Source organism: Cyprinodon tularosa, unplaced genomic scaffold (genome assembly GCF_016077235.1).
Source record: "Cyprinodon tularosa strain WSP-4 unplaced genomic scaffold, ASM1607723v1 ctg56, whole genome shotgun sequence".
Lineage (NCBI taxonomy): Eukaryota > Metazoa > Chordata > Actinopteri > Cyprinodontiformes > Cyprinodontidae > Cyprinodon > Cyprinodon tularosa.
This window is the reverse complement of record NW_024039296.1, coordinates 2372668-2386356: the sequence shown is the minus strand read 5'-3', so window position 1 is coordinate 2386356 and position 13689 is coordinate 2372668. Positions and strand designations below refer to the sequence as shown.

The window sequence follows — 13689 nt, the reverse complement described above, 5'->3', positions numbered from 1 at the left end:
AGCTAATATCCTGCAACCTGATATACCTTTTCCAACATACCTGTATCAAAAGGCTTATTTTCTTTAACATGTCATTCAGCTTTTCAGCGCCATGGTTAAAAAGGAAATATTTGATTCCTATATTTTCAGGAGGGGACGCATATATAAGAAGCTCTATAGGACTGATCCCTAGTTCTTCAACACCTTGGTAAGCTGCCTCTACTATAATACACCAGCATAACCTCAGAGTTCACTGAGGTTCTCAGAAAGACCTGCAAAGCCTTACAAGTTCTAGCAATCTTCTAAAGGCATTCCTAAAACAGCATCAATAAATTATAGTCCTTAAATAAATGAAAAATCATCATGAAGTCATTAGCCTGTAATTAATTAAAGCTAATTTCAAATAAAATGAAATTATAATGAAAGAAAGACATATTAGTGTTTGCTGTGTTTCTAAAGCAAAAGAGCTAATCAAATTTAGTAGGGCTGCAACAACGAATCGATAAAATCGATAAAAATCGACTTTTAAAAGCGTTGGCAACGAATTTAATCATCGATTAGTTGTGTCGCGCGATTAATGCGTCATCCGCCGCCGCCGTCATCCGGGGGAAGAAAAAAAAATATGGCGGAGCGAGTCAGCGCCGCAGTTGCAGTGTTGCCAACTCAGCGACTTTTCAGACCCCTCCAGCGACTATTTTTCAAAAAAGCGACTAGCGACAAATCTGGCGACTTTTTACGGTGTCACTGGCGGCTTTTGCCTGCCGTGGGGCGCCTCCCCCATCCCAACCCCCTTTTCCCTCTCCCACAGGAATCCCTCTCAGCGCTGCAGTCAGAGCTGCAGGATTTTAGTGAGGAGTTTATCCTCAGCGTCCAGACTGCAAATGAAGCGCGCATGCTCCTGGATTGACGCCGCAAATTGATCACAATAATTACTGCGCTTTGTAAAGTGAAAAAAGTCGTAACATGCAACTTTTGTAAAAACAAATGAACATGGCACGGAAGCACAGCTGTTATGACGCAGCACCTGAAAAGAAAACACGTTGGAGCCTTCAATGGCAGTGAAGAGAGCTGATCAGCAGGATGAGTAACCATGTTTGTTTGGTTTTAAAGTGGGGAAACGTAACGTTAGTTTCTCAGGTAGCTCATCTGATGCTTTCCTTACCGTGTTAGTAGGTTACAGACAGTGATAAGGTTGGCTACCTTTTTTACTTTTAATTTCATTTGAATTAGCTTAAGCAGCGTTTATATTTTCTTTATAAATAAATTAACTTGCAAATTATGAGGGCAAGGCTTTTAAAGTTTAAATCTTCTGGCAAAGATAAAGTAAAGAAGATCCTGCAATTTATGGAAGTAAAGCAGAATAAAATCCAGCAAGATCAGTAATATGTCAATTAATTATCTGTCACATTCCCATGTAAATATCTGTCTTTGGAGGATGTGTTTTTTAGCACCCCTAGTTCTCTCATTTTTATTCCAAATACAATTTATAATTTGAATCACAGGGCTATTTTTATCTCTATGGTTCAGTATTTTCTCAAGTAGCAACTTTAACTGCTATACTTTCCTGTCTTAAAAGGCAGAACTCTTCTAGTCTAAAAAAAACTCATTTGTTGAAATGGGGAGACCTATTGTTTGAACCCCTTAGGGGCTTTTAAAAACAAAAATGTCTTTTTTGCGCTTTATGAAACAAAGTAGCCTATATTTTGTGGATGTACAGCTACATTTCTCATGTAAGTTTGCGTAGTTTTAACACAAACATTTATTTTTGATATTGCACCAGTACAGTTAATGAGCAACCTGTACTTGTGTGCTTGTTTGTTCTGTCAAAAATGTTTATTTTGGAATAAAGAGGTAAATATAAAAAAAAATTTTTGTCCGATTCATCGATTAATCGACAAAATAATCGGCCAATTCTTCGATTTTTAAAATAATCGATAGTTGCAGCCCTAAAATTTAGGTTTAGCACATCTACTCAATTGATTAAAAACTGCAATAAATAAATTGCTGCAGATGTGTTTGGTCTTTTCCATCTCTTCATATAAAACCCAACACATCACAGAATATGAGTAGGACAGAGTGGTATTAACAGCAAAGCAAAGAATTAGAAAGGAGAATCCCCTCTTCCTGCAGAGAAAAGTAGACGTCAGTACTTGCTCATGCCTTTAGTGGGATCTCCTCTCATTTGGGTGTGGCTGACAGTCTGTTTCGTTAGAACACCTCTGTGCATCTGCTGAGCCGACTAATAAAAATATATAGAGCAACCAAAAAAAACGCCATTAAAATGCCTAATGCTCTAAAATATAAAGGGTATCAAATTTAAAGCCTTCAATAAAGTCAAACAACAAGAAAAGCATTTTTTTTAGTCTTGTGGGGGGGGTTTTATGTTTCTTTTTAAGTCACGACAGTTTTATTCTAATCTCATAGAACTAGGATGTTTTATTTTTCTCTTCTCTAAAAAGTTTACTTTTTAAAAGGTCTCTTTATATCATTTGGTCTTGTGTGCACCTGTAGGCTTCCTTCTACTTTTTGTGCCTATGTCCCAGGATTTCCTCACTGTAGGACGATAAAGAGATGGTTCTATTAATTTTATGTTGAGGCACTTTGATAATGATGAAAGGAAACAAAGAAAAAAAAAATGCATACACCTTTTTATTGATTACAGAAACTGTTGGCAACACAAACCAAATAAACAGAACACACAACAGAGGAACTCTGTATGATTAAAAAAAATGTATCAATACTATGTAAATAAAGGTTTGCATCAAAAAGCTTCAACAGTTAAAAAAAAAAAATCCCCTGAGTAAATCTTATCAAAATAAATTTGGACCACGTCTGATTTATTTTGTATTGAAACCAGACATTCATATGAATCAGAATTAGTCCAAATATTAACTGCTCCTTATAGTCTCCTCCTCCTCTTGAACCTTGCTCTTTTGCTCCTGTCCAGGTGCAATCGTGGTGATGAGCGGAGCCACCTGAGGCCTTTACCTGGGCACTAATTGCAGTGTTTCTATAGCAGCAAAGGTAAACAATATTCTGAGTAATGCATCACCATGGAGATAAACTCGAAAGCGACTCTCAGGAGTTGTAAAAGAGGCAGTCCGCCCGAACGACTCGTTGGGAAAAACTATGACGCAGGAGAAATGGAGGTGCAAAGAAGGAGCCGAGAAACTGGGACACTGTGCTTCGATGTGGCTTCAATTAATAGCCATTGTGAGACTAATTACCAGCATTTACTATGCTTCTGTTGACAAAACTAATTGTTAAAAAATACACAATCGCCTTTGTTTTCACTGTTTGTGGTTTGTAGGTGCATTTACTCAACTGTTTAAATAAAACCAAAAAATCCAGATCATCCTAGTTGGAGATTTAGAGTTTTCAGATATTCCTCATTGTTTTCCTATTTTACTGCTCTTTAAAGTGTTCACATACATTTTCAAAGATCTTATATTTAGTAAACATAGTTTTAAAGACTTCTAACAAAGATTTAGCCATTAAAATCTTTTAGTTAGCCATGACTCAATGCCCTACTAGGTTTCTCACTCTAAAGAGGCTTTTTTCAGCAGTTCTGCAGAGTTTTTATTTGGTCTATGGGCTCCCACTCAGATTCCCTCTGCCACCAGACCATTTTAAGCCACTAAACTCTAACCTTTATAACAGCCAAGGATTAAAAGGTTCCCAAACCATAAATGACAAATCAGTGTTATTATACACACAACAAACAGCAATAGCTTAAATTAAATATGTATCTTCAGACTCTGTGTTATCACCAGCCTCCAAAAAACACAAACTTATATGCCCCAACAAGATTATACCATTAGAGCTATTTTCTTAAGATTTATGACAATTTGATTTTTTAGTAAAACTGTTACTTCTTTTGTCCTGGATTTATCAGCTTTTGACCTTTTTTGACACATTTGTCATGAAACGATAGAGGAACAGAAGAGAAAGTAAAACAATAGCAGCCAAAGGAATAAAAAATGAAAGACCATCAGGTAGACTAAAACTATGGATAAACAGTATTTAAAGTCTTATACAGGGCTGGGTGAAAGGAAATGGTAAAAAAAGTTTGTGGGTTGGTTTAAAATTTCCTGTTTTAGGATGTTATTATTGATTGTGGTCCAACTGACATATGGCAGTTTTTGGGGCACTATTCTAGTCCACCTCGACCACCTAGACATTTACCAACCACACAGTCCTCTGAACAACTAACCCCATCCTGTTGCTACACTCAACCCTATCCTATACCGTTTTACTGACTTTTAACCATTTTCAGTTTAGTGATTTTTTATGAGAGAACTATTGAGCCCTATCAAGCCTTTAGTTTTTTCACACTGATCATTTTAAAGTATAATGGATCTGAATGCTGATGCTCCTCCTCCTTTTTGCCGAGATATAGGAGACAATCATTGAGAGGAGGCCGATCCATGCCAAAAGAAATCTGCATTCCAGCACCAGCCTGACCCGCTCATCCTGCAGCATTCCATCCATAGAAACCTATCAGCACCGACCATCATGCTCAGCTCGGACTGCAGCAGATCCTCCCTGTCTACCCTTCATTACACTGGATATTCAGAGAGCCATAAAAGGGACCCAAATGTCTAATATCCTCCTCCATATGAACAAATCCAGTTGCTCTTCATAACTTTCCTATTGTTCTTTAATCAATTCATCTATTCAGTTCAACAGTGTGTCTCCTATCCTACCTTAGCTTCTTCATACCTGTGCAGATATGTAACGATTCCCCCAAGATTAGTTTATGTTTTAGCCTGATGACGTAGAGAAAGCAAAGGTGAGCTGTGCGAGAGGAACAAATAAACAAATAAAAGGCACTGAGTCGTGGATGTTTGAGCAGGGCATTTCTGAATCAAGTGCTAAGGTCAGTAGGCAGAGCCAGTTTGATTTCTTTAAGATTTGACCAAAGAGTGGAGTGGAAAGCAAACAAAGCCGCCTCTGAATATTGGGAGAAGAATTTTACCAATGTTGGTCTTTACCATGTTTAAAGGTAATCTTATCTGATGTCGACAGGTTGCAGAATAATCAGCAGAAACAGCTCAGAAGGTGTGTCTGCATCATCAGGGATTAATGGTTCCCTCCTCTATATTATGCTGCTACAGTGCTTCAATGATCCAGTTTGGGCCCAACATGGAGCTGTAGATTATGGACTAATACCTTTGGTCTTATTTATCCAGATGACATTATTCAGGTATTATTGTAATTCATTTAAATGCAACTTTGTCAAGGCTCTTTGTACAGAAAAGGTGCCTTAACCTTTAAACAAAACAAGACAGACTTGTTTGTGGTTTTCTTTGTCTTGGAATTAACAATTAACACATAATCTGAGGTAGAGTCTGAGATGAAGCTAATGGGTTTCTGGCAGTTTCTCACATTAGGTGAAATAGCCCAGACCCCCTCTCCTGATAGCTCAGCAGTTACTTACATTTTGTTGATTATTTCGTAAAAAGGGTCAACTTTAGGAAGCTTGGAGGTGGCTTTGTGACCCTTCCTAGAATGGCCGGCAGTAACGTTGTTAAGGCTGTTGCTGATATAGTTTCTCTGTGGTACTTTGTGAATACAATCATGAATGTTCAGTACCAGAAAATGGGAAACCTAATGCAATAAACTGTAAATGATTGGTTTTTCAAATGTATTTATAGAGCAGCACCAGGCTACTGCTGCTTTCATTCTTCCTCTTTGTTGAACAGAAATGAGGCTGTGTGATATATTAGGTGCTTTTTGTCCAACTTGTGTTCAGTTTAACTTATTTAAGAGTCTAGAAAATAAAATAAAAATTATTGAATTGAATATAGAATTGAATTTTCACTTTCGTTAGTCTTAAATTGCTTTCAATATCATAAAGACAACAAAAAAATGCATTTAAAAAAAGCACAGAATATTAACTTAAGCTCTGTTGACTATATTAAAATAAAACGTTTTGAATCTGCTGTGATTTTGAGAGAAGATAAGAAAGCATGTCTAACTAAAGGTATAGTGGAGGATTACCTTTTTCCAGCTAGATCATCAAAAAAAATGTTCCTCCTTATTGTCAATCATTCTGGTGATATGTGCACATAAGCACAATGTTTGGAAAATCCCTTCTCCTTTTTTCCAAACCAGACTAAGACCTGGTTTCACTTTCTCCCCAGTGTTGGGGAGAAACCGTGAGCATTCCTCGCTGACCAGTTTTAAACTGTTTTCGGTGTAAACAGCCTCTCTGTTTGATTGTAAAACTGCTTCCAAATGCACATGCATGCAGGAGCTCCCATGGACATCCACAGGAATGGCTACAGGCATTCTACTGCAGCAGATTCACCTTTAAACTGGCCGGTGTGTTCATTTTAAGGTCACCTTCTGCTGCAGGACATCAAGTCTGCCTGAAAGGGATCCATGACTGAATAAAAGGGGAAAGGTAACGTTTCAGCCTAAAGAAGCTAATTAAGCCATGTAAGAGGTAAACAAACAAAAATTCTTCTGAACAGCCATGTTTGAAAGAACTGTGTTTTAAAATTAAAGTCGTAGGGAAGTCATATTTAAATGTTAAATCTTTCTGGCTTTAACAGGTATATAAATGTAGCCTTTATCAGACAATAGTGTCCCAAAATTTAGAAAATTTCTATTTAAAAAAAATCCTTTCTTAAAATCTGTGTTTTTTTTCCTTATTTCATGCAGGCCAGTTAGTTATACATCAGCCTGTACACCTAAATTCAGCCAATCATTTAACAACGGTCATCTGTCAATCTGATTTTTTTGGTCATATCTTGATTCATATGACGCAGCTTATATACGCAACAATTTAAATAAGGAATAAAAATACTTGACTTTACCATTGAGTTACGTCCCACTGTTCACAGGGGTGGACGTCTTTGTCTTCAGCAAGCAAAGAACTAACAGAACTGGCAGCTTTGCGAGGCAAGGGCTTAAACATGTATGGCTGTAAGCCTTGTACACCAAACGAAGCGTCTGCTGCCCTGGCGTCCTCTTCCACAAAAACTTCATCCTCGCTTTCCTCCTTTGAATAAAAAATTTATGACGGAGTAGACTCATCCATGACCTCCATTGTTTGTTTAGATTAAACAAATTCTTATTACTTCCTTATTTTATATCTTTATGTTTTATTTTATTCTTTTATTGTGTTTGATTATATTCAGCACTTTGTTTTCATCTGTTGGTTGTTTTTAAGTGCTCTCCAAATAAAGTTGATGATGATCCCTACTCAAGTTCATTCATTTTTTCATACACATTCCCAATTTGAGCTCTGATTTCTGCGGAGGAATACAACATAAATTCTTACCGAGTTAGTCAATTAATACAACAAAACTTGCTTAAATGGTTTTAAAGTTAAAGAATTTTTTTTAACATGAAAAAAAAAACCTCAAAAAATAAACCCTGTGCCTAGATTTTTAAGGACATAAAAAAAGATTGTCCCTTTTACTACCAGCAGGGATCCCTGAACACGGTCGTATAAATTCTCTTTAAAGTGTTTCTAGTGTATTTAAAAGGCAAAGCACCAGGAGAGCCACCTGCTTTCAATGAAATGCAGAATACATTTCATCCCTTGTTAAGTCCTGCCATTGTCTTCCTGTATCTGTCAGGATGCTGTATCCACATTATTTATACTTATCAATCTACCAACATCTAGAACGGTGAAAAAAAGAGCTTTCTTCTTTTTTCATAACTTGGATCTTATCAAAGTAAAATAGGGTCTGCAAATGTTAGAAAAAAAAAATTTACTCAAAGAAATCATCATAGGACATGCTGGACAACAAGGGTTGTTGAAGATTAGGTTGATGATATAGAGGAATAATTATCTCATTTTGTAAATCATTTAGGTGTGTTTTTTTGTTTTGTTTTTTTGCCTGTAAAAAACACCTTAAGAGATCCTAAATAAAACCATCTCTAGCCTATATATCTAACTCATTTATCCAGAGTAAAAGTTATCTCTCACCAAGGGCAAAACACAGGTAATATTCTTTATTGAATCCATATCTTTTTCTTTTTAGCAAATAAATAACTGAAGTCATGCTTTGTGTGGCTGATCAATAACTTAAAATAGCTGCTCTTTGTTATTCATTGGTCCAATCTGAGAGTAACGTGACGATTTTTAGAGAAGCTTTCTGTAAACCAAACCAGAGCCGACCTTTTGCTCTACAATTTTTATTCCTTTCTATAAAATTCTAACTTTGATTAAATAAATTATGTTGACCTAAATTGTAATTACCCTCCATGCTAATAATCTAAAACATGTCTACCTGTTAAATTTATATTTAAAAACGTCCCTGTATGTCTTACTCATATAACATGTTTTTAATTGTCAGATTCCCTCAGTTTACAAAAGGTTGTTGGACGATGTAAAAAAATAAATATAGTTGAACTTTTAGCACGTACTTGGAACCATAAAGCAGCTATAAACCAGTACATGACAGGATAACCCTCCCATAAGCAGAAACTCAGAGCAATAAAACATAAAAACCATATCTGACTAATGCTGATGATGCATCGCTGTAAATATTATCACAACCATTTTCCATTAAGTAACTGATGGCCCAGTTTAGTTTTATCCAATCTTTCAGCTCAACTAAGTCAAAAAAAAGCCACCTATTGTCATTGGTACGATTCTATTCGAAGAGTCATTGTGCGCAGCTCAGGAAGAGCAAAAACTTCTAGATATTAACGGTGGTACTCAAAGCTATACGTTTTTCTACTGTGATAAAATGTATTTTACAGCCCAATGAATGATAATGATTACAGAACAGGAAGAGGACTAGATTTCAAGTTCTCAGGTGGGGGTAGGTCCAAAGTTCCTGACGTAAGGGAAAGTCAGCTGAACGTGTTCTAAAAGACATACTCTGTCATCATTACTAGGAATAGCATCCTGATCTAAGAAGGTTTACGGTTCAAAAATGTATTTAAAAAGAAAAAAAACGCCTTACTTACTGCAGAGTAAAGCTGCTAGCTGTTCACGTTGATTGGATTCATTTTAGGGGGTTTTGACCTTTTTAGGAGGTTCTATAGATATTTCCCCCATTGTAGGAGACAACAGAGCGGGCCGAGAACCGCTAATCTAATCTCAGATTAAGGGTCTAAAAGGAACAGACAAACAACTGAAAGAAAAACCTATTTTTGGGTTTAAAGTCACCACATCCTAAAGAATATCAGTGACTGCATCAACACACAGACACAGAAAAGGGGGCAAACTGCCCACTAAAACCTCTGTGGAAGAAACATGCTTTGACTTATTCAGTGCAAATTTGCTTGAGTTATAGTCACGATGGAGATCATTAAAGTCTGAGGTTTCATCTAGAATGTTAAAAGGTTTTTTTTTTTTTTGCTGTTTATTTTGGAAATATATATTTAAATATTTTTTATTGTTGTCTTTTTTTAATCACCAATAAATCAGACACAGTAACATTTACAACAGTGGTTCCACCTGAAAAATATTCAATATTTTTCTGTCATACAAATGCAAACAATTGTATTTCCAATTTATAGTTTGGGAGCTGTACGTGCTTTAATTCATATAGGTAATTTCGGATCAAATTTGCTCCTAAAACCCTCTGGGTTTAACGAGGTACCTAAATATACTTTAAAATATATTTGCTGTCATGGATGTTAAGACATGAATGTAAGTGTTTTGCATTTAGTCTAATCTGGGTCAATTTTTAATGTTTAAGTAGGTGAATGAAAACAGAGAGAGAAACATTTGGTTTGTTGAACATCATAGATCATCTACTAGAATAAAAACATTGTAAAAAAGAAAACTGGTTTAGGCGGATTTATTTTAGGAAATCAGATGTTAATCATTTTAAATAAACTCTGGTAACTAAAAGTCTTTCCTGCTCCGTTATTTTTCTATATTTAACCAGACCTGGAAAACACAATAGAGGCCAAACTAGGTTACATAAAAAACAGTGCTCCTTATGGAAAATGAAACAAACTATTTGACCAACTAAGATTTGCATCAAACTCTGAATATTTTCTCAGCACAAATCCCTCGAACAAAGATAGGACATAGTGATGTTCTTTTCTGCAGATAAAGGTCTCCAGTCACTGATGTCTATCTAATTTTAGTCTAGGTTATGCAATAATTGATCAAACAAATCTAGAATAATACTTAAAATGTATATTCAATTGAATTTCTTTCTTTTTTTTTTATCCTATATCCTTACTGATAGACATCATCCTTATTTAAAAGGTGTCAGAGAATGGCAATTAGGCCAATTTTTCTCACCCAGAGCCTTGAGGTTGATAAATGTCACTGACTGTCGTTATGAAAGCTATACTAATGGGAGGGTATAAAAACACATGCAGGGTCTCTCTGTTTGACTCAAGCTGAACACTTTAGAACTGAAAAAATTCGCCAAATGTAATTTCTATTTTGACTGCATGCCTAAAACATAGAAGATCTTTTTATGTTGTTTGAACCAGGATGCAGCCTGGACAGACTTGTAAGTGGGCAGACATGTAAATGAGCACTCTGTCAGCAAGAGATTTATGCAAACTCTGTCAGCAGATACTAACACACACACACAGGAATATAGAAAGGAAAGACTGGGTGGGAGCACCAGCAAGAGGAGGACAGCCCCCCCCCCCCCCCCCCCCCCCCCCTTTAAATCCCCCTAATAGGACAAGACAAACCAGTTTCTTCTCCGTCCTGATCCCTTTCTCTCACTTGTTCCCTAAATCATTCACTGACACCGCCCTCCACACCCATGAGAGACCGACCACACAGGTCTGCTATATCACCTGCCGCTCCCTGCTTCCCTCCTGCACTGAGGAATTACACAACCTCAGAACCTGCCTTTGACTCCTCATTCCTTCCTCTACAATCGATGCAGACCAGGAAAAGTCAAAGGAATGGGAGATAAGGAGTTACAGAACCTGAGTATTTGTCCCAGAGAGATCAAACGCAACAAAATTCAATTCAATTAAAAGACAAATAGAGATCAAAACCTGCCGATTTGAATAAAGAGGTTAAAAAAAAAGTTTTAGATAAAAAATTCCTTCATAGTAGCCTCTCACAGCCACGATAAGCAAGGTTGGTGGTAGGTTAAAGGTGACATTTAAATAGGGTATATAATTTAAAGTCTGCTTTTTTCCCCCCTGGTATTTATTTCAAACAGAAAAATAAAAATAATTATCAATATGAACTAACATTAAAGGCCTATATCATGGTACATTTTTAGCTATACTTAAAAGCCCTAGTGTCTAAGCACATATAGAGAGCTTTCTTAAGGCGCCCCTGGTGGTTTGACCTATAGGACTAAGAGTTATGTATTCAAACATATAATCCAACCTTAAAACTGACAAAATATCTTTGTATTCTGCTGTCCTGAACTTTATAAAATCCTTTAAGTTATCGTTGTGTAACTATTTGCTCATTTTTTTATGTATTTAAAAGCTTCTGAATAATTTATTTGTATAAACTATTAAATTCTGTTTGTTTAAATAACAGGCAATATGAGGGAAGACATCAATGAACTTCCTTTGAAATATCCTCATAATCAACCACCAGTGAGGAATTTGTTTTACATTAATGAGGAAAAGGTACAAGATAAACGTCATTTACTTTTTTTTGGGTCCCCAATGAGGCAGGCATCACTGAAGAGGTCGCATCCCTGTTTAATGCAGACTGAAAACGTATTTTTGGACTCCTTTAAATTAGATTGTAAAATAATGAGTAATTTCAAAGGTAATTCAACTGAACTCAGATTATGTTAGCTTACAGCTATGAGAAACCTTGTATTTTATATTAGAAAAGCACATTTTAAAAAATTATTCTTAATACAGAAATCTTATTTCATGACCAACACAATCATGGGTATGATTACTGACTTCAGTTGTTCATTCATTTTTAGGTGAATAGGGACGTTGCCACAAAAGTCATTGCTAAGGAGGCTGACTTTTATCAAAGAAAAGTTGAGTGGAAGGAAAATCTGGGACACAAAAGGTAAACAAATCAACAGAGGTCTAAAGAGAAGAGAAATAGAAAGTCTACACGATTAATGCGGTATGAAGATTTATTTTTCAGAAGGACCCAACAACTGTCCACGCCTTATGTACTGATACCTGCTTTGGTGACCATGATGTCATGGTGCTTGACCTAGGGCGTATTTTCCAGAGGAGGGTGAGCCACACCAGATCAAATTAAATGATCATATAAAAAAAAAAAACGTCACATCATGAACACCTGATCATGGCTACAGCCTGATCACCTCCATGCCACAGTACATTAATGCAGTCCATACACAATACAGAACATTTCTGTTTCACTTAAACTTTCTGATTGGTTTTAACTCTGAGAGGCATGTTTCTTTGGCTGTATAACTCACAATCAATTAAAATTAAAAGATAAAACCCTTAGATACTTTGTGTAATAACCCATTAGTCTGTATTGAGATACACCTGTGAGCAGGTTCAGGTGATATAGACCCACTGAGATGTTGACATTTGAACAGAGGGAGTGGAGTCCCGTGTCAAACATACTCGAAATTTCCAAGCAAAAGTAAATAAAGCTTTGTGTTGCCTAGCTACATAACGGGTGCTAAGTCAAAGATGTTTTAAAGACATTCATTTTTAAGAGAATAATACAAAAAAAATAATAATTAATAACCTATAATGCTGTTTAAAGTAAAGTTTGTTGTTAAAAAGTGGCACGCCATTAAAGATGCTCCATTCCTGAGTTCAGTGTGTTTAACAGGGATAACCGTTAGGGATGAAGGGGGGTCCGTTAACGGCCGGGTTTTACCTGTACCTCTTCTGCGCCGCTCTCCCGGTCCACTTCCCCAATGTAGTACTGCTCCAACCACCGCCTGGCGTTCTCAGAGTGCCGGTGCGGCGGTCCCTCCATCTCCCGGGTGAGGTCCTTCCCCGCGCGGCTCCGTATCAGCGCCTCGCCGCCCGGGTGCATTCGCAAGAAGGTCGTAACGTCGTAAACTCTGGTCCCCAGCAGCACCCAGCAGGAGTCCTTGGTGCAGTGGAGGGCCACCTCCCTCTCGGTGAAGAACCGCGGGGACGTGGACGGAGACATCCTGAGTGTGAGGGGTCTGTGGGTGAAGGGTCCAAAAAAAACCGGAAAAAAAAAAACAACTAATGAGACTTCCTGTGAGGGACCTGACGCCTAACGTCAACTGAGCTTCTTCTTCTCACTCATCAGAGAGTGAGGAAAGGAGGCGGGGTGTGGGAGGCGTTTAAAGCACGGGGGTAAAAAACGTACATTTAGGTGAGTCCTGGATCAATATTACAAACAGTCGTGTAGAGCAGCCTGACACGCCTAAAAGACAAACTCTAAAATGTTAGACAAGTCTGTGCCTTACATTCCTCGCCCCTAATTCTATCCAAGTTAATAGTAATAAATTATTAATTAATTAAACTAAGAAAATACCTAGGTCTGTAAACGCATCGTCACATCTAGTGGCACCTGTTGCTCCGAGATGAGGAAAGAGCGAAAAGTTCAAACAAACCTATTAAAATAGCTTTGATTAAAGATTTTTTTTCTCCCATTTTAGTGAGAATGACAAAATGGAACCCTTCAGTCATTTAAATTAATGTTTAACATGGGCGTCAACCAAAAGGATGACATAACTTGTTTGAAGTAGCGTCACGTAACCTTTTCATCACTTCCTGATCAATAGAAAAGTTACAGCGAGTAAACGTTGGTGCGAGTGCTCCTTCAAGCTGTTACTAACAAAAACAAATACTTTACAGTTAAAA

General features: G+C 37.0%; 1 protein-coding gene across 2 annotated transcripts in view; it reads right to left on the bottom strand.

Moving 5' to 3' along the window:
• The window catches only part of fa2h (fatty acid 2-hydroxylase), a 46346-nt gene extending 33260 nt beyond the window's left edge, over positions 1-13086 (bottom strand). The window contains exon 1 of one of the 2 annotated variants that reach the window (XM_038305558.1): positions 12725-13086. In XM_038305558.1, coding sequence (XP_038161486.1) covers positions 12725-13006 — 282 coding nt within the window. In that variant the 5' untranslated portion in view covers positions 13007-13086. The remainder of the gene's footprint in view (positions 1-12724) is intronic. The other variant, XM_038305559.1, reaches the window with a different exon arrangement.
• Between the last annotated feature and the right edge of the window lie 603 nt (positions 13087-13689).